Below are 25,706 nucleotides of genomic sequence, written 5' to 3'. Positions count from 1 at the left end.
ACAATTAGTTTTATAGGCAAAAGTTTTCGTAAGGTTTTTCATAAACATTAATCACTTTTTGATTCAGTATCTTAGCTTCGTTATCATTGCTTGAGGTTAATCAGTTTACCACTGTAATAATTAACATTGACAAAAACTGGTGCTGTATAATTCCAATTCATTATATTGTGAATCATTTCAATTATAATGATGTTCACAGGCGTCCATGTATTTAGCTTATACTGTTTCGATACAAGAAAAAAGGAGTCATAAATGAATAAAGTTGATTTTTTTTAATTAAAAAAATACATACAAAAACGTGATCAACATAATGTAAAAGTATATCATTTAATCAAAATAAATACACACGTTCAGTTTATTATTTTATGACCGTTATTAGTTTTATTTCAGTCTTAACTTTTTAATAACTTGACTACAGCTGGTAAAAGAGGTCGTGAGTGGAGTTGTGCCGTTTGCCCTCAAGTCGGATTGAGCGACACAGTGTTAGCAAAGTATCACCTTTGACGAGTGAATCTGTTAATGCTTTTGGGAATAAACGTCATAGCCAACAGTGTTACAACGCACTTTGAAATTTTTTTCAAAGTGCGTTAATTTTGGGACCAAGTCAACACACTTTGAAAAAAATAATTTTTTTCTTTGAAAAAAATAGTTTTTTTTTCAAAGTGCGTTGATCAGTGTTGATATCGTCACCAGCTATTCCATGTGCTTATAAACAAACATGATGTGAAAAAAGGATACGTTAATTATTGTTATCAAAAACAATATGATCTGTTAGCAATGTCTAATGAATGAGTTTGTGTCACCATGTCACTCTTTCATAATCTAGTGAGTTAAACCATTATAAGGAAAAATGTGTATATTTCATATGCACTGTACTATTGTATCAGACTCTGATATGAATGAGTCTAACTGTGAAAGGTATTCCTCAAAATAAACAGAATTAAGTTTTGGTAAGAAATACACAGTCATTTAACACTACTACACAAATCCTCTGCAAACGGATTCGATGTACACGTATTTGGGGCACCATTAATCAGCTGATGAGAAGTATCCAATCAGTGACATCGTATCACTGGAGTCTGGGTGCTAGGATTCCTGTAGCCAGCTGTGAACCACTTTCTGTATCATCTGTAAGAATCATTCATCTGTTAGATTGGCACAAGGAAAGATGTTGTAAAATGCAGGAAGCAAATCACATGATATTAAATTGATATACACATGTAGCTAATACATACTGCTATTTTCGGGGTTTACTAGAGTAATGACTGCTAGAGAGACCAAGAGTAAACATAGATTAAACCCAAATCAGAAGTACACTCCTAAAAGCAGACGCTACATGTGTAGGGGCAGGAATTACATGCAGTAAGATGGTAAGATAAAAACGGGTCTGTTTTACACTTAAGTGCATACAGTTGACCCCAAAAGCAAATCCCAAGTACATGTATACCCAAAGTACCCCACAAGTGGACACAAATTTTCAAAGAGCAGACCCAGAGTAAACCCAAAGTAAACCCAGGGTTTAGTTGGGGTTTACTCTGGTGTTAGATTGGGTCTGATTGGTACTGTATGGAATATCTGTTGATTATAATTAGAACACTTTCACCGGTTCAGAATTTTCAAATTTTACAATATATAACAAAAAAAGCTTTTGAAAATATTTTGAGAGGTAGAAAATGTAAAACCTCTAGCGGGATTCGAACTTATGACTTACGGATTTGTAGTAAACCCTCTAACTGTTAGGTGACAATATTGGGAAAGAAACTACTTACAGTTGAACTTCGATATCTCGAACATTGATATCTCGAATACAATGGATATGTCAAAGTGATTTGTAACTTCCAAACACTTATTTTTTAAAGTATTTTACCCTCAATATCTCGATTACTCTGATATCTTAAAGTTTTTAAACAGTCCCATCGAGTTCGAGGTAACGAAGTTTGATGGGGTAATCATAATCAGTAATCGTAATCAGCTGTAATCGATTACAGGTTGCTGAGTAATCATGAGTAATCAGTAATCATCCATTTTTCTGATTACAAGTAATCGTAATTTTATCGATTACTCTGTGAAAAAGCCCTGTAATCATGATTAATTTTTGATTACTTTTATGATTACAATGGCAAAATTCAATAGGTTGAAATCATTATTCATTGGAATAACTTTGTTTGCTTCTGAAACCTTTTGAAGATGCCACATTGATGGAGCAGCAAGAAAAAATGTTTCTGGGAGTCTAGCTATTCCTGTGACACTGGGTATTGAGCACAAGCTTGCCGAACTATCAACAACCTATAACAACACGATGGTATCAATGTTGATGTCTTCAATGTCAAAAAGACTCTCAATTTACAAAGATGATGATGTTTACCAACTATCAGCAGTTTTAGATCCAAGATTTTAAACTAGGTGGTAAAAATCTCCTGCTAATATAGAAGAAAAACTACTAGTGTATGCTAGGAGGCAAGACTTGACCTGTGAAAATTCCAGTGACGATGGATCTCCTCCAAGGATGTGTCACAACATGAAAGTATCCCATACAAACTTAAGTTCTGCTGACTAACCAATACTTGCAGCATACCAGCTACTGGACTTTGTATTTCTTTGTCTCAAATCGACTTATTATTTCTTTAAAAAAAAAAATCAGTGTGTTGCCTATGCAATGACCAATAGACCTGTTTTATGACAACAAATTCATTTTAGCTTTCCATGGGTTTTAGATATGTGTATTTCATGTAATGCTACACATCCACGACTCTAACTCACAACCGTAATCATTATTCAACATAGTGTGCGGAATTAAATTTGTAAAAATGTTATGGATAGTAATTAAGATGTTTTGTGTGTCTGAAGTCTGCAAAAATATACATAGAGGATAAAAATAATAAAAAGACAGTTAAGAAATGGACTTACCAGTCTGGCATCTTTGAGGGATTGTGGGTCGGTTGACCTGTCACTAGCCATGTCAGCACAGTGCGCGGTTCCATTTATAAAGACAGCAGTCTCATTCAGAGATATGTCTGATTTCAGGACACTCAGAAAATGCCAGGGATCTATTGAGCCTAGCAAGAACATGTAGCACACTTCTTAATTACGTTAATAAATGAATATTAATATACAAAGCAAAGTGCCAAAGATTCTGATAACTTTGAAAGCATACTACTATATTTTACCATTGACAAAGAGAACCCTGGTTCCTTTTGGCTGGTTGGCACCATAATATTCATTTGTAAACTCTACAAAGTTTGGCACCGAGGACGGGGAGATTTTGTAGATGTCCCTACAGATGACAAGGTTTGATTCCAGGGTCAGGAGTCTGGAGAACGGACAGCTGGTGCCTTCATCACAGGTCTGATCTACAGGATTAAAGTTCACTTTTAATATTGAATTGTGGTACATTTTTGTATCATTCAAATTCTTGAGGCTCATTGTCTGTGGTCAGTCAAAGATGAAATTTTGCAATCTATTGGGTTGAATGCGAGAATAAAATCATATATATAGTAAAAAAAAATCTATCAAGTAATGATTCTTTGACATTTGTTGTGTATGTTTTACTAATTCTGACAGTGCCTTAAGATTATGGAATACAATATGGGATGAATCAACAAATTTATTTTCTATGTACCATTGATACTCTATTGACGCGAATTGTTCCGCCATGTCTGCAAATGATATTGTTGTGGTTAGTCTCAAGTACAGTGGTATTATTCGTTTCTTAAACTTGAATCAATATAAATTGTTAGCAATACATGTACCGGTATATACACTGTATATTATTTTGAATGAAATTAAAAGTATCTTTGACACCGTTGAAGTGCATGTTTTTGTGCATATTACATTGCAAGGTTAATTCACTGGCGTCGGAAGCAAATTGAAAGTGGGGGGGCTAGACTAATCCTCAGAAATATTGAGAAAAAAGTAATTCCCAAAATCATGGAAATCCTAATCCGTGGGGGGGGGGGGGGGGGGGGGGGGAGAGATACCTATACTTCCACCAAAAAAACTTTCCCAATTTTTTTTTTCAAAAATCATCAAATTGCTATTCCGTGGGGGGGGGGGGGGGGGGGTTGGATGCTTCTGAATCCAAGTTCTCAATCTTTCAAGGTAAATTTAGGAACAATAATCTTTCCGGCAAGAAAAAGTGGGGGGGGGGGGAGGGGGGGGGGCTGAACCCTCTATCATGCTATGTTTCTAATGGTTAGGTATAACTTTGCAAAAAAAGTGGGGGGCTAAGCCCCCCCGGTTCCGACGCCTATGTAATTAGAATGCATGTAACTGTAGCTTTTGGGTTTGTCAAGTTCAAAATTTTTACAGAGACCTTAACCTTTTAAATTTTAAAAAAACTGACTCTAAGATAAAAAGTACAAAATTTTAACAGCTAATTTAAAAGAGTAATTAATTGAAAAATGATCACTTGCTATCAGAAAAAAGACAATACATGTACTAAATTATATACATTGTATCACTGCTTGTTACTGATGTTACCCAAACCCTGGTCAAAAGCTAAGTTTGAGGGGGGATCTTACAATAACCAAACTGTGAGCAGGTCTGCCACGTCCATTGTCTGATTTGAAACCCACGGGCCGCCCGGTCCACCGTCTGGTTGTTGAACTGGGACAGGAAGTTGGAATAAGAGTTGTCCACACAACTTAGATTGAATAGTTTCATCGCCATCTAAAAAGGAAGAAAATATTATATATACATGTTCTCATAAAATAATGAAAAGATTAATCTTCATGTAGTTAGTTCTCAGGCATTTCTTAAAGAGGTTCGTTCCTCAGGTTTTGGGTAGCCATTTTAGGTCACTTCAAGTCTGAAAATTTTGCATCACATATTAATTCTAGTAGTACCATATTTTTATAATTTACAAATGCCAAATAAACTTTTTTGAATAAAATTGTTTTTTAAAAAATACATTTTTACAGAGTTTAGTGAAGGACTATATTTTGTGGCGGAAGAATAAACAATTTTCATAACTCAACAGTGTAAGAGTATTTTTACTTTAGCTTCATAATTTTCAGCACAGACCAAACTTCTAGATAGTTTGTGTATTACAATACATATAAGATGTTCTGAAAAACATATTTATGTAATATTTCTTTCAATATATTTTAGCATATTTAGTTCATATTTTATAGAATTTAGGAAAAAATAAACTCCAATTTCGGCATCAAATTAGTTTGTTTCATGCTATATCTCAAATTTTTGAGATATGACCTCTATTTTCTTTTACTTTTAACGAGACATTAAACGTATGTCTGTTTGTATGCAAAGTTTACATGACATTACTAAATATTTTCTTTATTCTTTATTTCTTTATTTTGATTACTCTAAAATTTGGTAACAATCTTAAACGTCTTTTGTTACATTCATTATGTACTGTTTTTTAAACTTTGACTTAGATATTACTTTTATAGTCATGTATTTAACCTCAATCTGTATTACAATCATAATTAAATAATAGTTCAAACTATTAATATTTGTTTGATTTCTTTAAATAATCAATTTCCATGCCAAATTTTAGCAAAAATTTCAGGAAAATTATCATTTCTGTTTGGGGCACTTTATTCACAAATCACAGATTACAAAGCTCACTGAGACGAGGCATCACTTTTATGAGGCATCACCTTTATGAGACCACCTTTATCATATTATATGAAAATCATACTTTATGATCTTGGATATTCATGGATTCTGTTATGACACAATATCCTATTTCATCTGTTAAAAAATTGTTGGATAATCATATGTTCATTTCATATGGCATTGTAAGATACAATGTTTATCAATACAATAATATAAAATACAATATTGCATCCTATCATACTTACAATATATATCATATAATACAATAAAATACTGTAATAAACAATGATGAGATATAATATTGTAACATATGATTTGACATTGTATTGTGTTATAAGTAGTTGTATTTTATCACATAATACAATTTATAATATATAATATAACATTTTTGTATAAGTTTTCTCGTTATGTCACAAATGAGATAATTTTATTACTATGCCCTGAAAATTGCTGAATCACACCGGAAACAGTTATATTGCCCTCCCGGAAACAGTTATATTTCACAGGAAATAGTTATATTGCCCTCCCGAAACTGTAATATCACCATCGCGTGTAAGAAATCTGCATATTAATTACGTCGGGTTCGAAATTCGACGAGCCAGTTGCTAAGCAACGTAAACAGATCCGCGAATTTTAAACATGTCAGGCCAACGTCTGCAGTTTGTTCATCTAAATTCAGATAAACTCGATAGTTTAATTGATGAAAAAAATTCGGTAAATACGACAAAAGTGATAAACTCAAGCGTGAGTGTTTTAAAAACATTTGCCTCTGCCATGTGAATTAAATAAATATGTTGATAACCGGAGTTTAATTTGTTTAAAAATGTTATATAACATATATTACATGTCTTCTCGGGCGACAATACCAGAATATTTGTCCCTCGGTGACAGGAAAGCCCTGGAGTGTTATGTCGCCCGATGCCGCCTGACAGCTCTCGGGCTGATATACCGCGACCTCGGGCTAATATAGGATGCGATATAAAAATTGCCATGTAATAATCTATATATATATAATATAAACCAATATCATATTATACAATATAGTATGATACTATATATAAAAAATATAAAATATCATATCATACAATTTCATGTGATATAATACTATATTATAAAACCAATATCATATTAAACAATATTGTATGATATACAATATCGTATCATATGATACAATATTTTATATTGAAATATCATATGTCACAGTATTATGTGATAATATAATAAATAATTTATACAGTATCATATTATACAATACTGTATCATAATATACAATAACAATATCATGATACATAGGCGTCGGGACCGGGGGGCTGGGGGGGGGGGGCTTAGCCCCCCCCCCCCACTTTTTTTTCAAAGTTATACCTAACCATTAAACCCCCCCCCCCCCCCCCCCCCCACCACCACGGATTAGGAATTTCATGATTTTGGAAGAAAAAAAATTTGGGTAAGTAATTTTTTTTGCTTTTGGAAGTATAGGTATACTCCCCTGCGTTTCATTTATAACATAGTTAAATCAACTATGCAAGGTATTATCTATAAAACATGTAGCCTGTTCCAAAAAACTAAACCTCATCCAGCATCCGAAACCTAAGGCTCAGATTCAGCATTCAAGCCTGTCAGGTGCATCAGTATCATAAGACGCATCATCCATGCAAGTTTGGTGAACTTAGGATCAGTAATAACTGAGATATCATCATCAGAGGCACCTGTTTGAAAAACTTTAACCAGCTATTAAAACCTTAACCTCCCCCAGCATCCAAAACTTATGGCTCGGATTTAGAATTAATATTCAAGCCTGGTGAAGTTAGGACCAGTAATGAATAAGATATACTTTTTAGCATCCTTGATAATGGAGATCAAGCTCTGCATCTGAAGATACCTCTGCAAATCATTCATATTATAGTTTAATCAACTATGCAAGGTTGAAAAAATACTATTATCTATTAAACATGTGACCTCTTCCAAAATACTTAACCTTATCCAGCATCCAAAACCTATAGCTCAGATTCAGCATTCAAGCTTGTCTGGTGCATCAGTATCATAAGACTCAATGCAAGTTTGGTGAAGTTAGGACAAGTAATATAACTAAGATATCATCATCAGAGTGCACCAGTTTCAAAAACTTTAACCAGCTCTAAAAACCTTAACCTCCTCCAGCATCTAAAACCTTTGGCTCAGATTCCGCATTCAAGCTGTCTGGTGCATCAGTATCATAAGACACACCATCCATGCAAGTTTGGTGAAGTTAGGACCAGCAGTTACTTAGATATTGCTATCAAAGGGCACCTGCAACAAAAACTTTTACCTGCTCCAAAAACCTTAACTTTACCCAGCATCTGAAATTTAGGACCTAGATTCAGTATCCAAGTCTTTCAAGTCCATAAGTAGGTCCAAATGCATCATCCATGCAAGTTTGGTGAAGATAGGACAAGTAATAACTTAGATACAGGACCTGCAACAAAAACTTTAACCAGGTCCGGACGCCGACGCCTGGGGTATAGCATAAGCACCCCTTGACTTCGCCTCGGTGAGCTAAAAATGGAATGTGACATTGGTCACAAATAAAACAAATGAACATTGTAGGTCCCAATCTTTATATCCAAGTGGTTTTTGGATGATTACTAGTATTTGAGGTGCCAATCTCCATAAAAACAAGAGGCCCATGGGCCACATTGCTCACCTAAGAAACAAGAGGTATGATAAAATCAGCTTAATGGATCCATAATGAAAACTATCTGGACAATGTAGTATTATACATGTAGATCCTGTATAAATAAAAAAAATATATATAAATAAAACAATTTTCCCCTGGGATAGTCTTTTGTTTATTATCAAATCCCTTTTCACTCAGGACTGTTCAAACCATATATCATAAAATTTCAGTTTTTGTGATTAATTAAAATATTTTCCTTTGTGAAACTGGATCACCAATGTGGCCTCATCCTACTCTTCAGGATTTTGATTTAAATGGATTTGAATCTACATTATCTGAGGTTGCTTTCACTAAAGTTACAGCTTTTATAGGCAAATGGTTTTTTAAAAGTATATTTTCTTTAAAAAATTCTCTATACATTCCTATAAGAATTTTTGTTCCCCCTCCACGTTGTGACCAGCCACATATTACCCCCGGGGAATAAGATTTGAAAAAATTTGAATCGACCCTTCCTGAGGATGCTTTCACACAAGTTTCAGCTTTCCTGGCCATTTGGTTTCCAAAAAAAAGATTGTTGAAGATTTTTCTCTATACATTCCTATGCAAAAATTCGACACCCCATTGTGGCCCCAACCTTTCCCCAGAGGTCATGACTTTCATAATTTTGAATTTACACTACCTGAGAATGCTTCCATCTAAGTTTCAGCTTTCCTGGCTGATTAATTTATGAGAAAATGCATTTTAAAGATTGGCTCTCTATAATCCTATGTAAAAAATAAGATGCTTCCATCCAAGTTTCAGCTTTCCTGGCTGATTTTCAATATTTCCTAATTATCTTCCCTTTAAAAAAAGGTGTGGTCTTTCATTTTCACAACTTTGAATTCCCTTTGCCTAAAGATGCTTTGTGCTAAGTTTGGTTGAAATTGGCCTAGTAGTTCTGGAGAAGAAGTTAAAAATGTAAAAAGCTATCAAACAGATAGACGGACAGACGTATGGACAAAATGTGATCAGAAAAGCTCACTTAAGCTTTCAGCTCAGGTGAGCTTATAAAATGAAAGCATAGCATAATTAATTGATATAAACATATTTTCTTTAATGAATTTTTATATTATCAATTAACAAATAATTATAACATGAATATACATATATGTCCAGCTTTGTTTTCATGCTTCTTCATGATATCATTGGTATTGTTTTAACTTAACAATTAATGCAATACTTCTGACCTTATAAACCATCTGCAGGTTTTTATATGAATCGTCTGACTTTGTCATCTGTTTACACAGGTACTGAATGTTGAGTCCAGGAACCTCGTTATTATATTGCACTACTCCCTTAAAAATATTAGCTAAGTTGGTGACAAAAACCATTTGGTCATTTTTCTCACTTAAGGATCCACAGGAAAGGAAGTCCTTCTCCAGCTGTACGGTCTGATTGGCTTGGATCATGCTGTCGACTCTCTGGAAGGCTTCCACAATTTGTTTAATGCACTGAGTAAAGAATCCATGATAGAAACAAATGAATAGTTACCAAATCTATCTATGTACAAGTATTTGGTGGCTTGACACACCAGTATATTTTTTGATAGATCGATTGGTATGTGTGCCACCTTAAAATAGTTTCAGCAGTATATATACTCTAAAAACTGTGAAGCAGTTAAAAATAATAATCATGGAATAATAATAATAAATACATGTATGCTTAAACTGTTTCAAACCAGTTTACATTTTAAGTATAAATCTGTCACCTATTGAAAATTCAATTATGAGCCATACTGGGCATAGAGGAGAGAGAATATGATCCAGACAAGTGATGTTGGATAGACAGAGGGACAAGCTCAAGGGTATACCGGTATTACCTGTTGACTTCCGCCAACTGTGGAGTCAGTTAAACTTTGAGCTACCACCTCATTATAACCTTCAAAGTTGGTCTGTGCCTGTACAGGGGCTGATGATGCAACTGCTCCAAATACAAGGTGAGGGTACTGCAAGAAAAACAATAACATGAGACCCAAAAGCAACATCACTTACATATTTTAGGTAAACCTTCTATCCCTATCTTGCTTAAAAATAGGGCAAAATTTTGATCCATTGAGTGTACACAACATGTTACAGTTTTACAAAGTTGAATTTTGCAACCTTCATAAATTAGCCTCTTAATAGTCCAGTTGTCACAATTTGAACAAATTTTTGTGGATATCTCAGGATAACTGAATTATTTTCTAACCTAATAACAGCTAGCTCAGAGTTCCTGTTTATTATCATATTATAGAGAGGCAAAGTTATGCAACAATGTAGACAGCTGTTCATAGTACCTTTAAAGGTTTGTTGTTATACCAAGCAGAAGCAAGCAAACCCCACCTTTTGAACCGTGGCTTATTGGTTAATACATGTATAAGAAAATCGGGTAAAATTGAAAGTTGAATAAGGGGTACAAACAGCTAAATGATTTTCTTCTAGCCTATGGTCGACGCCATATTGGCAGCCATTTTGTTCAATAAACTTAACTTGATCATTAAATGACTGGCACTTTTCGATGTTTATTGCCTCCAGACTCTATTTAAAACTTTCCAATATTTCAATTTTTGGTACTGGTAATTGAAATTAAAAAAAATTTAAAATGCTAATTATTTACCATATATGTTACAAAAGAGGTATTCATAATTATCAAGACATACAACTTGTTTCATGTATGTCTTATCAAAACATTTAAAGAAAAAATCAACACAAAGCATCAAGGAAACAACTTTTTTGATACTGAATAAAGGGGCCAATTTAGATTCATAAACAATTGAAACTTATATGTATTGAAAATAAAGAAAAAATCTCAGGATCACTCGGATGTTTCCGAAGACAAACTTGACGTATGAAATATGATGTCAAAATTGTAGACTGAGCATGCATAGTTTTACCTTCAAATTGGATTGTGATTTGGGATGGTAGGCAGATCCAAATTTGTACATTTCATACACATATATGCCAAGCCTGTTTTAACATTAATTTCAATATGTAACCATAAACTTTCCTTAAAACTACATATTTATAAGGCTTTTGAAGCAAGCTTGTAGTTTTTATCTAGGTCAGAGTTTGACCCCTATTTTTATGGTTACAATGAAATTATTTCTAAAATGGGCTAGGCCCCCGTGATTTCATTTTTATTTTGCAATTTCTTTTAGTGATCAAAAAGTTCATCGAGTAGACTCAGGTGATCTAAATATAATCCACATATGTTTCAAGTTTCTATACATTTATTTTTCTATGATTTTGTCATCAAGGTATAAACGTTCTACAGCTTGTCTACAAGCTATTCAAGATTAATTATGAATGTACCTTTAAGCGAAACCATGCAGATAAAGCCCCTGGATAACTTCCACCAAAAGAAATCCACTTGTTGCTGGTCAGTTCATACCTGTCTGTGATGTACTTGTGGACTCTTGTCAAATCAGCCAATCTAGCTCAAATATAAAGACAGAATTTAGTTATATACTGTATACAGGGAAATATTCGTCCCCGTTTAATTTTCGCCCCTTTCGTCCTTGATGTCATCGGGCGAATTCAAAACTAGGCGAATTTCGATGCCTTCAATTATTTTTCATTAAACACAACTGTGTCTGGGCGAATTCAATAGGGGGCGAAACTGTTTGCAAGTGTAGAAGGTGGGTGCCAGACAAAAGAAGCTTTAATGAGCTAAAAGGTTATAATAAAGTGACATAAGTTGATTCAGATCATTCAGAAATGTCTTTCTTATATTAATCTTATTTCTCAGTTAAAATCAAACCAATTATCCCCTTTTGCACTTTTCTAACCACTTGCAGCACAATGCTGTTAAACTGCCATATTATTTCCCCTCAAAGAAAATCTGATATGCCAAAGAAATAAGCTTATACAACTAGCTCCACACTTCTGTCTGGCCTGAAAGCTCCAAAATTTACACCGTTATTTCACTGATTAAGTCTTAATACAGAACCCCAAATAATATCACCTGACAGGTTTTTTTGGTCAAACTTGATGACAGTTAAAAAGAAAAAAATAATCTATCATAATGATAATTGGGCTTTAATACCAACCCTTGTTGACTGGACAGATGTTTCAACTGATCTAGATGTAAGCCATTGTCATTGATGCTGCTACCATAGAATCGATGCTCGGCGGCTACTACCATCGCACCATACCGCTTAGCCATTTCAACATGGTGACCTATACAACATACAACTCATAAAATCTAATGTACATGAAACAAGAAGCCCACAGGCCTTGATGGTCACCTGAGTATCAAAGCCATTAGATTGACGTGTCAAATTCTCATGTTTGCATTTTTAGCTTCATTTAGAAGGTCCTGCCCTAGCTAGGGCCTAAAACCCTGACCCAGGTGCCAAAAATTCCACAATTTTGGTAGAAGGCTTCATGGAATTTAAAATCATACAAATAGTTTTTCTCAAATAGTATTACCAAAAATTAAGTTTTTCCCCCATATGTGTTAGAGTAGCTCAAGAAGAAGATTTTTTAAAATTTGGCTTTTAAAAAAAATATTTCACACCCCCTCCCCTCATGAAGCCCATAGGGTGGTTATGGGTCATGAATTTCACAATTAAGATTCCTCTTATCCTTGAGATGCTTCACACCAAAAATGGTGACATTTCAAGAAGATAAAAATGTCAAATTCTAACGAACGATGGACGATGACGGACGAAGACCAATTACAATAGGTCATTTGAGTGACTCATGTGATTTAAAACTATTGGATAGAACTTAATTAAAAAATTTCTATGCTTTATTTACCGGAATAAGCAGATCTATTGGAGAGAGCCATCTCTCCTCCTATGTATAAGAAAATAGGACCACTAGGTTTAATCCAGTTCTCTGTATTGATGTATACCTTCTGATTGTACATTTCCTACAAAATATTTACATAAAAGAAGCAGAATTCATAAAATATTTATTAAATTGTAGAATTATACATTCAACCTCCAGTTACAAACCCCTTCATACATCACAAGCTTGTCTTCAACTATTTCTTATTAGGCTGTCCAAAGTTTATTCAATATTACCAGTAAATGTCACCCATGGGTAGGTTAAGGATATATTGTATTTTAAAAAACTCCAAACAAACCTCTTTTCAATTTTATCTTTTCCAGTTTTATTTTACTTTTTGCAACTAAATTTTAAAAACTGCAATCTATAGGAATTCAAAATGTTTTGTGAACATTATGGGCTATATATAGGATACAGAATGGGATTGTCAGGAAAGATCATTATTAAAGAGGTAGCCAATGGGTAACTTTTAAAAATACTTACTGTATTTGTATGAAAATCATAACATTTGTTAAATTTTTTCACCCTACCTCGTATGTTTGGTATTTTGAAGATAACGTTAAATGTAGAATTAACTTTAGGAGGCCTTAAAACAAATCTTGCTCTTCGGATATGATTTGTACATGTATAAGATATTTATCTCCATGATAAACATTGAAAACTTTTAAATTTGTGTCTCTTTTCTCTCTATCGGTCACGGCTCAAATCTACTCGAAAACAGTTTTTTTTACACCTGGCTATTTGCATGTGTCTTCCCTTGAAAGGAGTATAGTCCTTTTTTAAACATACATTAAACCTTGAAATCTCTTCGACCAGAAATACTACAGTTGGCAGGTGTGTAGCTGCCAAAGCGCAAGTGCATACACATCATAATCATTCTAAAAAAAATGGAAACATAGACTCAGAGAGAGAGAGAGAGAGAGAGAGAGAGAGAGAGAGAGAGAAGGGATCCAGCCACTGTTTGCGTACACTTCTTTCCATTCTAACTATGCACTTGGTTGAAATAATGCCATGCAGAGTAGCAATCTAATTAAAATTAGACATCTACTGGAGCAGACCATAGGATCTAATTCTATATATCAGATTGGCAGAGATGAAAATTCTAAAATGTATAAATAAAGAAACAAGAGGCCCAGGGGCCACATCGCTCACCTGAGCAACAATTGTCTTAATTCTGATCAAATTAGCATTACAGTATCAAAATATTTTGACAACTGAGTACAGTAGATCTTGCTAAAAAAAAAATTGAAAATCTGCCAATTTTTATCCACCTCTTATTTTTTGGTAAATACCAAGCCCCTTTTGTTGTTGTACCTCTAAGATTTTTCTATATTCCTATATACCCCCCCCCCATTTCGTGGCCCCACTATTCTCTAGAGAATCATGGTTTCATCAAACTTAAATCTACCTTTAATCTCATAACCTGTGCTTTCACACTAAGTACTGAGTTTTGGACCAAAAACTTTCCCAGAATATTTTCTCTATATATTCCTATGTAAAAATTCAAACCGCCATCACGGTCCCGCCCTACCACTAGGGACTGTGATTTTGCAAACTTGAATTTACACTACCCGAGGATGCCTCTACACAGGTTTAAGCTTTTCTGGCCAAATAGTCTTTAAAAAGAAGATTTTGAAAGAATTTCTCTATATATTCCTAAGTAAAATTTCATCCCCCATTGTGGCCTCACCCTACCCCTGCACTATTATTTAAACAAACTTGAATCTATATGATCTGGGGATGCCTCCACTCAAATTTGGGCTTTCCTGGCCTAATACTTTTCAGAAGAAGACTTTTAAAGATGTTCTCTATATATAAAAATGTATCCCCCATTGTGGCCCCGCCCTACACCCAGGGACCATGATTTGAACAAACTTGAATCTACATTATATGAGGATGGTTACACGCCAATTTGAGATTTCTTGGCCAAATAGTTATTAAAAGAAATGTTTTAAAAGATTATCTCTGTATACTCTTATGTAAAAATTGATCCCCCAATTGTGGCCCCACCCTACCCCGGGGACTATGATTTGGAGAAACGTGAATCTACACTACCTGAGGATGCTTCCATTTTAATTTGAGCTTATCTGGCCTAATAGATTTTGAGAATAAGATTTTTAAAGATTTTCTCTATATATATTCCTATGTAAAACTTGATCCCCCAATTGTGGCCCCACCCTACCCCCGGGGATAATGATTTGAACAGACTTAAATCTACACTACCTGAGGATGCTTCCATTTTAATTTGAGCTTTTCTGGCCAAATCGTTTTTGAGAAGAGGATTTTTAAAGATTTTCTCTATATATTCCTATTTAAAACACGATCCCCCTATTGTGGCCCCACCCTACCCCTGGGGACTATGATTTAAACAAACTTGAATCTACACTACCTGAGGATGCTTCCACTCAAAGTTGAGCTTTCCTGGCCTAATAGTTTTTGAGAATAAGATTTTCAAAGATTTTCTCTATATATTCCTATGTAAAACTTGATCCCCCAATTGTGGCCCCATCCTACCCCCGGGGACCATGATTTGAACAAAGTTAAATCTTCACTTCCTGAGCATGCTTCCAATTTAATTTGAGCTTTTCTGGCCTATTAGTTTTTGAGAAGAAGATTCTTAAAGATTTTCTCTATATATTCCTATGTAAAACTTGATCCCCCAATTGTGGCCCCACCCTACCCCCGGGGACCATGATTTGAACAATTTTGAATCTACACTTCCTGAGGATGCTTCCACTTAAATTTGAGCTTTTCTGGCCTAATAGTTTTTGAGAAGAAGATTTAAAAGATTTTTTCTATATATTCCTATGTAAAACTTGATCCCCCAATTGTGGCCCCACCCTACCCCCGGGGACCATGATTTGAACAATTTTGAATCTACACTTCCTGAGGATGCTTCCAGTTAAATTTGAGCTTTTCTAGCCTAATAGTTTTTGAGAAGAAGATTTTAAAAGATTTTCTCCATATATTCCTATGTAAAACTTGATCCCCCTCTTGTGGCCCCTCCCTACCTCCGGGGACCATGATTTGAACATATGTGAATCTACACTACCGGAGAATGCCTCCACACAAGTTTAAGCTTTTCCGGCTGAATACTTTTTGAGAGGAAGATTTTTGAAAAATACCAACAAATTTTTAATAATTATCAATTATCTCCCCTTTAAAAAGGGCGTGGCACTTCATTTGAACAAACTTGAATCCCCTTCACCTAGTGGTGCTTTGTGCCAAATTTGGTTGAAATCTGTCCAGTGGTTCTTGAGAAGAAGATGAAAATGTGAAAAGTTTACAACGACGACGACGACGGCGACAACGACAACGACAGACAACGGACAAATTGTGATCAGAAAAGCTCACTTGAGCCTTTGGCTCAGGTGAGCTAAAAATATGCATATAGCATACAAATATCATTGACTGTACCTGAATCCTATGTTTAAGAGACCAAGTTAGATGCTGAATTTACATTTTTTATTAATTACAGACTTACTGAGTTAAGTGCATCAAAATGGTCTATAGGTTGAGGCAATAGAACTTCTTCCACAATTTGAGAACTACCATATAATTTCTTTTGTTCAAATACTGCATCCTCTTCTCTCTGACTTTCGACAAGTTCTCGAATTTTTAAGAAGCTGTTTCCTGTCAACATTTAAAAAAGATTAAATCTGACTGGCATGCATTACATCATGATAACATTTGAATTAAGATATAATTTATCATGTGTTCTTAAAATGCTTTATTTCATTGGCTAATTAAAACATAGGTAATCACAAATTACAAAGCTCACCAATACAAGGCATCACCTTTATGAGGCATCACCTTTATGAGACCACCTTCATCATTATGATATTATATGAAAATCATAGTAAATGATCTTGGTTGTACATGGACACTGTTTTGACACAATATCGTATAACAATATCATATGTTAAAAAACTGTATGATAAAACTATAAAATATAAAAAACTATATGTATATGATATAAATATATATAAAAACTATATGTTCATTTCATACAGTTTTATTAGATACAATGTATATCAATACAATAACATAAAATACGATATTGCATCCTATGATACTTACAATAAACATCAAATAATACAATAAAATACTGTAATAAATAATGATGCAATATCATATTGTTACATATGATATGACATTGTATCGTGTTTAACTTATTCATGTACATTATTGTATTTGATCACATAAATTAATACAATATCATAATATATAATAAATGATACAACATAGTAGTATATGATACAATATCATATCACATAATACATCACAATATCATATCATATTGTATAATACATGTTTATGGAATTCATATTTTTGATAGAGGTCTTCCAGGTCTACAAAACTAATAATTCAGTTTTTCTTAGAGATGTGTGGGAGTAGAGAAGATAATTTTAAACATTATATGGATTAACACTATACATCCACTTTGGCCCTGTCCTAGAATCAAAACCAATACTCCAGGGGACATGAAAGTTACAATTTTAGTAGAGGACTTCCTGGTTAACATAATTATGAAGTCAGCCTTTCTTACAGATGTGAGAGAGTAGAGAAGAAGATTATATATGCATTAACACCATGCGGCTATATTGCCCCCTCCCCTTACAGCCTGAACTCCTGACCCAGGGGCCATGAATTTTACAATTTTAGTAGAGGGCTTCATGGACATCATAACCATAAATTCAGTTTTTTCCTCACATATGTGGGAGTATAGAAGAATATTTTTGAAATTTTGGCTTTTTTTTGCATATTTGGCCTCGCCCATGGCTCCCTTCGGGGTGGTAGAGTCATGAATTTCATAATTTAGATTCTTCTTACCATAGAGATGCTTCACAACAAAGATGGTAACAATTGGACTTGTAGTTTTCAAGAAAAAGTTAAAAATGTAAAATTGTTAACGCAGAACGCACGACTCATGACGCACGAGGACGGACAAAGACCAATATATGAATAGAGCCTGTTTGGGAAGGTAACAGTTGAAATTGACACCCCGAGAAAACCATTGTCAACCGACGCGAAGTGGAAGTTGACAATGGTTTTCGATGGGTGTCAAAATTGACACCCCTTGAAAACCATTGTCAACCGACGCGAAGCAACAGGCACTATTTACTTTTTTAAACTGAATGTCTTAATTTTAGAGAAATTTTTACTGCTTTTGTATAGAAATGACGTGAATTCTACGGCGAACCTACACCATAATTTACGCGCATGTAACAATTTGTTGTGTTACCCGTTGCCAAGTTTAATAGAACGGATTATCAACTGCGTCTAAACCAATCAGATTTCAGTATTTAACATGAAAGTATAAAATTGCAAATGGTCACCTGAATGACTCAGGTGACCTTAAAGGGACTTTGACACGATTTGAGATCAAAAACTTTTTTTTTATATTTTTTATGTATAAAATAGTTTACTAGTGCATTTTAAATGATTGACCAAAATGTTGAATGTTAAAGTCAAGTTACAAGCGAGATACAGAGGTAAGAATTGGTTGTTATGTAAACAAAGCTCGAGTCTTATAGTTGTTTACAAAATATGTAATGTAGAGATTTACCATTTCTAAGACAAAGTGACATTAAAAAACAATTTAAACTAACTCAATATCTTCATAAATACTAGTATCAACAAAGAAAGATACATTTGATTGAATCGTAACCAATACAACACATATGTAAAAAATGAAAATATTCGAGCTTTAATTGTTTACAAAGCAAAGAATTATGAACTCTGTATCTTGCTTATTATTTGATATTTGACTTTCAAATTTTGATATAGCATTAAAAACGTCTATATTTATCAATATAAACATTGAAAATGGAAAAATAAAATTCGAAAATTCTAAGTCAAATCGTGTCCAAGTCCCTTTAAAACTGAACATATTAAACAGAGTATTATTTGAATTTGGAAATTTTTTGAATCTTGGAATTTCAGGCTTTTAAGTAATTTGCCCTTAGTTAGACTAACTTAGACAACTAACATGAATTTTTCTTATGAATAGTCTAACTGAGGGCAATTTTCTTAAAAGCCCAAAATTCCAATAATCAAAATAATTCGAAATTCAAATAATACTCTGATATAATGATATTATTTATATAGGTCTGATAAATTTTGGTTCAAATTATCCATCTCGTATTTTTAATTGTGAAGGCTGTGCACATTAATTAATTAGAGCTTGTACTTCCTCTTCCGTGATTCAATTGACTAAAGTTAGACGTAACAAACGTTCATGTTTTCAAGTCCTTAGAGAGATTTCTTCCATGTGCAAGTGAAGAATATAGCCTTTTATGTACTTATTATTAAGTGCTTGTATGAAAAAAGAGATGTGTGTGAGAGTGAGAAAATAAAAACTTAATTAGGAACTAAGGAAGTAATTATGATGATACTAAAAAAAGATTAAGTCAGCTGAGTTGGAATATTTGGATTGTAACATCGTCTGATCAAAATCTCCAAGACATTTAAGAATTCAAATTCATATATAACTGATTAACTTTGTACAAAAACTGTTCTGCAGCTTCCTTCTCTCCTTTATGGTGCGACCATTTGGGAGAGCACCGCATATTAATTTGAATTAAAATGGTATTTTTAAAATTTCACAATATTTAACAAAAAATATGTTTAAAATTTTTTTGGAAAGACAAAAATTTTAAAATCCCCATTGAGATTTGAACTCATGACTTAAAGATACTTAGTGAACCCTCTTACCCACTGCGCTTCTCTGTTAGGTGACAATTTTGGGAAAGAAACTATTCATAAAATTACACTTGATTTGTTTGTTTATTTCGATAAATATAGTAGGTCACAACATGGCAGTGTCCCATACCACCTTAAATACCAATTAAGGATACATATTGGCAACTCCACCATTAGCGTTTTTTGTTGTTGAAAAATGGTACGGGACCAACCTGATACTTTGAGAACTACATTTTAGTTAACTGAGATTATGATATTAAATCAAAAGTGTATTGCTTTAATGAAAAGTGTGCATAGGTTTTAGACATTTTTGAAACAAAAAATTGAAAAATAAGATTAATATTAATATCAAAAATATATTGGCCAGCTATAAAACATCGGCGAAATCTCGGACAACGGGCCAACTGCCTCCTAAAACTTGATATCCTCTTTCAATATTGTTTATATGACAAACACATGAAAATATAATATTTTGAATGTTTTTGTAATAGGTTTTAGCTGTTTATATTTTGATGTAATTGTTTATTGGAAAGATATACTGAATTAAACTGTGAACACTTTACAGTAAGGACCGCGAGATTTCGATCAGTTGCCAATCTCTGTTATTTATGTCTCTGATATATGTTTAAGGTAAATACCGGTAATTAATTAAAGCTGAATTTACCTTTCGTGTGGATTAATGTGATAAAAAATTATTAAAAATATTTTAGCTTCCAAATTTAAATGACAATAACACCCGCAGGGGTGTAAATGTTAACTTGACGTTCCACAGTTCCGACGCACTTGCATAAATATCATGGCTAAAACACCGAAATTTTTATTTAAGGAATGAATTCAATATTTATTTGTTTTATACGATATAAAATGGTTTGGAAGCGGTTTATAAAAAAGAGTAAACTGTTTCAAACCATTTTATGTCGTATAAAACTAATAAATATTGAATTCGTTGCTTATAATATAATTCTTTACTCTTCATTAAGATAAAAACGGTCATTTGACCTTTGAAATGACGAAAAAATGTACAAAATTAAAACGTAACGTCAGGCGTATTGATACGTTTTTGACGTTAGTCTTACTATGACGTAGGCAACATTCTTTATACAATATAAAATAATTTTTTAGCCAAACAGAAAGCGCGTTACAACCAGAATTAAATTATTGCCTATTAAAAATGCCTTACTGAAGCATTGTAAACATTTAATCATGTTAATTTAAAATCGAAAAAATAATTTTTGACCAAAATCGTGACCATGTTCCATTAAATTATTAAAAGAGAAATCTTTTTTTCATTTATAGTGAATATCATTCGAACCCTGAGGCCTGACGAATTTAATAAATAAATAATATGAATACTTGATTAATTTTGGAAAATGTCTTGCAACCTATTCTGCATATAAGCGGGTGTGATGCATTTGTTAACCCGCGGAATTACATGCGTGTTGAGATATTTGCCTGTATTTATTCCATAGTTTAATATGATGTATAATATTTGTACAACACTTACCTGGCAATGCAGAAATATCATGGAATAAGATGATAAACAAGATGCCTTTTAGATTCGACATGATCATAATCACTGGGCCTAATGACTGTCTGTCAAAGTGAAACTTGTGATGTTTACCAAGAGCCGGAAGCCGCACGTGATATTAACAAATAGCCTAGGGTTATTAATTGTGGTCATTACAGTTATTAATTGTGAATTGATTTGTTCTATCTCCCCGAGAAAACTCTTCTATTCATAAAGACACAGTACAGATTCGTTGCTAATAGGAGGATCCGACATAAAGAAAAAATTTGACTGGTTTGTTTGATGTTATTTTAGTGTATACATACACAGTAACGTAACATGACGAATGAAATAATTACTATACTGTTATATATGTCTCTATAATAATGCAAGTGTTGGAATGAGAACGAGTGTTGTAGGTATATAGGCCTATATAGAGAGGGCATGTCTTTCCCTTCCCCTTTTTTCCATGCCCCCCCCCCCCCCTTCCACCAATATAAAAATGAAAGTACTGAAAGTACTGAAAGACGGAGGCACTACTACTGGTAGTGTACCTGGGTTATCGGCTAAGACCAGGCCCCAGGGCCTTAAAACTTTGAAACATTGAAACCCAAAACATAATTCAATGTTGATTCCACGTTAAAGACCCAACTTATTTTCAACGTTGAAAACATCAACCACTTTTCTACGTTGAAACAACATTTAAATACATGTAAATGAAACTGAACACATATTTTCAAATTTGAATTTTATTATTATACCAGTTTTTACTGAGAGCAATTAAAATAAACTAGGCTCAAGGGCTATTATACATGTTTATATATAAAATATTTATAAAATACAAGCCGGATATTATATAGGATGCGATATAAAAATTGCCATGTAATAATCTATATATATTTTACTCCTCCAGGAACTAGCTGTTCAGGGATGGACTGGTTCTCGGGAATCCTCATCTTTTTTTTTTTACATGTTTGGTTGTTCAATTTGCGCGATTAATTTTATCTGACTCTGACCTACAACTGCAATGGGCCGAAATATTTGGAAATTCAACAGGTTTATATGATTATTTTATGGTCTTTTAACTGTATAATTCTTATTAGACTTGATCTTTATAATTGGTATTCTAAATGAATTATTTATAACTTCATGATAAACATCATGGATATATTAAAAAAGTTAGACTGAGATCAAAAGTTTAAGCATGCAGTCAAGGTTTTATGACCTAGGAGCTTTATAGATGTTGCAGATAAATATTAAAGCAAGCTAGATCATCATATTTTTTCATGAATCAAAAGCTTAAGATTTACTATAATTGCATTTCAAATATTTTCTCAAGTTATAAAGTTCTGGTACTAGATGTCTTGTTTATGACTAATTTAAAATTAAAACAAAATATAATGATAATTTTATTAGATTTCACCTAATCAAGGAAGATAACTAATTAAAATTTATCTGTTACACTAGGTACCTTGAAAGGTTAAGTTGTTTGGATAACGGGGGCATCCAGTGGTATAGGAGAGTCGCTAGCTTACAGGTTAGCAGCTGATGGGTGCCGGCTTGTGTTGTCAGCCAGAAGAGAGGGAAGACTGCAGCAAATTAAACAGACCATCATAGGTAAACCTTAGATCATAGCAGTACAGGCAACTTAAAGAACTCATAATCATTATAGTACTTTGTTATAACAACATTTACGTCACATTAACAGATGGTGGATATTCTACACAGGAGGATATTTTAATTGTCCCAATAGATTTGCTTCAATTCAACTCACATCCAAGTACAGTGCAGAGAGTGTTACAACATTTTGAGAAGGTAACCTCATGCAGGTCTCTTAATTAAAGCAATAGATTTATTTCAGGAATATGAAGTCAATATATGATATTTTGAGATGATCAAATAGGGTTGGGAGGGATCAAATCCCAACCGTGTTTTATTACCTCATAATATTTAAAGAATGATTCCTTATTATTTATATTTATAAAATTTTACAAATTGTGCTTAAAATTACAAAGACTTTCATTTGACATCAAGAAAAACGGCTAACCCTTCCAATTAGAGGCCATTGGGGGGCCAAAATCTTTCATCCATTATAAGCTCTTTCACTTGACAAAAGAGATTTTACCTCTCTAATGAAGACTCCGCCCCTATTTGAGATCATTCACTATCTCTCTAAAGAGGACCCCACCCCTACCTGAGATTTTTTACTGTTGAATATCTCAGTTAATGTCTTGCTCATCTTCTTCCTGAAAATTGAATGGATTTTAGACCTTAATTCTCATTATTGCTAGGAGATCATGATCATGTCTATTGTAATCTTTTTCTAGATTGATATCCTAGTTAACAATGCTGGAAGATCTCAGAGGTCTCTCATAGAAAAATGTCCAATGGAAGTGGATCGAGAAGTCTTGGAGATAAACACACTTAGTCCAATATCCCTCACCAAAGCTGTTCTTCCCCATTTCATAGAGAGGAAGGCAGGCCATGTTGTTTACACTAGCAGTGTTGCTGGAAAAATTGGTAAAGGAATTTATTTACATTTACATTTGCTTTATTTACTGGTATACTCTTGGCTAGCTAACTGGGCTATTGGAAAAATTGGTAAAGGAAATTTAGACTAACAATTACTTTATTTACCAGTATACTCTTGGCTAGCTAAAAATTGCCAATGGATTTTTTTAATATACTTCAAACTGCATTTCATAAGCAGAGTAACTGGGTAAGGGATTCATAATGTATATAAAATACATGTATCATTTGTTTTCAACTCATTGTAAATTTTTAGCTCATCTGAGCTGAAAGCTCAAGTGAACTTTTCTGATCACTTTTTGTCTGACGTCCGTCGTCTGTCAGTAAACTTTTTACATTCTCGACTTCTTCACCAGAGCCACTGGGCCAAATTTAACCTAACTTGGCACAAAGCATCCTTGGGTAAAGGGGATTCAAGTTTGTTAAAATAAAGGTCCAAATCATGATTCCCAGGGATAGGGTGGGGCCACAATGGGGGGGGGGTCTAATTTTTACATATCAATATATATAGTACCGGTAAATCTTTTTCTTTGAAACTGATCAGCCAAAAAAGCTGTAACTTGTGTAAAAGCATCCGCGGGTAGTGTAGATTGAAGTTTGTTCAAATCATGATCCCCAGGGGTAGGGTGGGCCAACATGGAGAGTCAAATTTTTACATTGGAATATAGAGAGTAAATCTTTAAAAAATCTCCCCCCCCCCAAAAAAAAAAACCCCATATATAATCAGTTGTTTAAGACTGATCATCTTCTTGAAAACTGCAATGCTCAATGTGATATGACAGTCAGATTTACACGACATGCGATGGGTAATCTATTTATCTTTTGTATAAATGTATAAAGAACAGGTATTACGCAGTTTGAAATTAAATATCTCTATCGCTATGCACCTATTCGTCACGTGAAGTGGGGTTTATGAACAAGCGAGACTAGCCATTTTGTGACTGTCTGCTTTTTACTGTGTACACACTATGGATTACCTACCAATAACTTACCAGAACCGGGAGTCGGGGTCCCCGCATAACCCCATGCCGATGAGAGACTTGTTAAAATCTTTGCTACACGAGGAATTAAGTAACAATCACGTGGTTAAACAAGGGCCGCTAAAGTAGACCCAGTCCTTCCAACTTCACCATCATTTCCATCCAGGAGAGGTCAAAGTGTTCATCAAAGATGGGAAATTGCGACTGCACGCCAAGCATGCGCGAGGGGAGGACGATGAAAATTGCGATATTCGTGAAAGTAAGCGCAGTGTGACACTTCCTGCCGACATAGACAGATCTCGGCTACACTGCTACAGCCATGGTCATCAACTGGTTGTAGAAGCCTCCTTCCTAGCTAAAAGTCAAAACGAAGGGGAGGAGATTGCGATAGAGGAAACTGATGACGAAACAGCAGACGATACATCTTCGTGTTTCAGACAAGATATGGACCTGTCGACCTTTACACCGGATCATATAATAGTGCAGCGCTGTGGGCCTGACGTCATAGTCAGGGCTGACCATTGCCTGGATGAAGACGGCATTAAAGTATCCCGGTCTTTCCACCGGGAATTCAAAATCCCACCGAACGTTTCCTCCGAGAAATTACGCTGTCGTCGAAATAATAAAGGAATGTTGATGTTTTGGGCACCCTTTCAAGCTGAGAGGAAATAGAGGGACCGGATGCACACTCGGTGCTGCTTACAACAATTAGTTTTATGGGCAAAAGTTTTCGTATAAGGTTTTTCTTAAATATTAATCACTTTTTGATTCAGTGTCTTAGCTTCATTATCATTGCTTGAGGTTAATCAGTTTACTACTGTAATAACATTGACTAAAACTGGTGCGGTATAATTCAAATTGATTATATTGTGAATCATTTCAATTAAAATGATGTTAACAGGCGTCCATGTATTTAGCTCATAAGGTTTCGATACAAGAAA

At 34.0% G+C, this 25,706-nt stretch overlaps 2 protein-coding genes and 1 long non-coding RNA gene across 3 annotated transcripts; 2 read left to right on the top strand and 1 right to left on the bottom strand.

Annotated features, from left to right (window-relative positions):
* Positions 1-512: 512 nt before the first annotated feature.
* LOC136276243 (thymus-specific serine protease-like) lies at positions 513-21,388 on the bottom strand. The gene is made up of 11 exons (XM_066087725.1): positions 21,254-21,388; positions 16,529-16,677; positions 13,012-13,126; positions 12,300-12,429; positions 11,563-11,683; positions 10,092-10,217; positions 9,460-9,723; positions 4,521-4,668; positions 3,168-3,350; positions 2,908-3,056; positions 513-1,128 (listed from the first exon to the last, which is right to left on the bottom strand). The coding sequence occupies exons 1-11, from the start codon at positions 21,318-21,320 to the stop codon at positions 1,087-1,089; spliced, it is 1,494 nt and encodes a 497-aa protein (XP_065943797.1). The 5' UTR covers positions 21,321-21,388; the 3' UTR covers positions 513-1,086.
* Positions 21,389-21,411: 23 nt separating this feature from the next.
* LOC136276244 (uncharacterized) lies at positions 21,412-23,799 on the top strand. The gene is made up of 5 exons (XR_010714700.1): positions 21,412-21,550; positions 22,170-22,312; positions 22,724-22,873; positions 22,965-23,071; positions 23,584-23,799. It is a non-coding gene; the product is annotated as an uncharacterized lncRNA (long non-coding RNA).
* Positions 23,800-24,587: 788 nt separating this feature from the next.
* Positions 24,588-25,437, top strand: LOC136276358 (major egg antigen-like). Its single transcript, XM_066088236.1, has 2 exons — positions 24,588-24,591; positions 24,932-25,437. The coding sequence occupies exons 1-2, from the start codon at positions 24,588-24,590 to the stop codon at positions 25,435-25,437; spliced, it is 510 nt and encodes a 169-aa protein (XP_065944308.1).
* Positions 25,438-25,706: the final 269 nt, after the last annotated feature.

This window comes from Magallana gigas, chromosome 6 (genome assembly GCF_963853765.1).
Source record: "Magallana gigas chromosome 6, xbMagGiga1.1, whole genome shotgun sequence".
Taxonomy (NCBI): domain Eukaryota; kingdom Metazoa; phylum Mollusca; class Bivalvia; order Ostreida; family Ostreidae; genus Magallana; species Magallana gigas.
This window is presented reverse-complemented; position numbering and strand designations above follow the sequence as displayed.

What these genes read in the sequence shown, in the direction of transcription:
- LOC136276243 (XM_066087725.1), bottom strand. Translation starts at nt 21,320, where the DNA reads ATGATCATGTCGAATCTAAAAGGCATCTTGTTTATCATCTTATTCCAT. An exon ending in CATCTGTCCAGTCAACAAGG is followed by an intron (nt 11,684 to 12,299) that starts GTTGGTATTAAA and finishes TATTTGAGCTAG; the next exon opens with ATTGGCTGATTTGACAAGAG. An exon ending in CCCTCAAAGATGCCAGACTG is followed by an intron (nt 1,129 to 2,907) that starts GTAAGTCCATTT and finishes TGATTCTTACAG; the next exon opens with ATGATACAGAAAGTGGTTCA.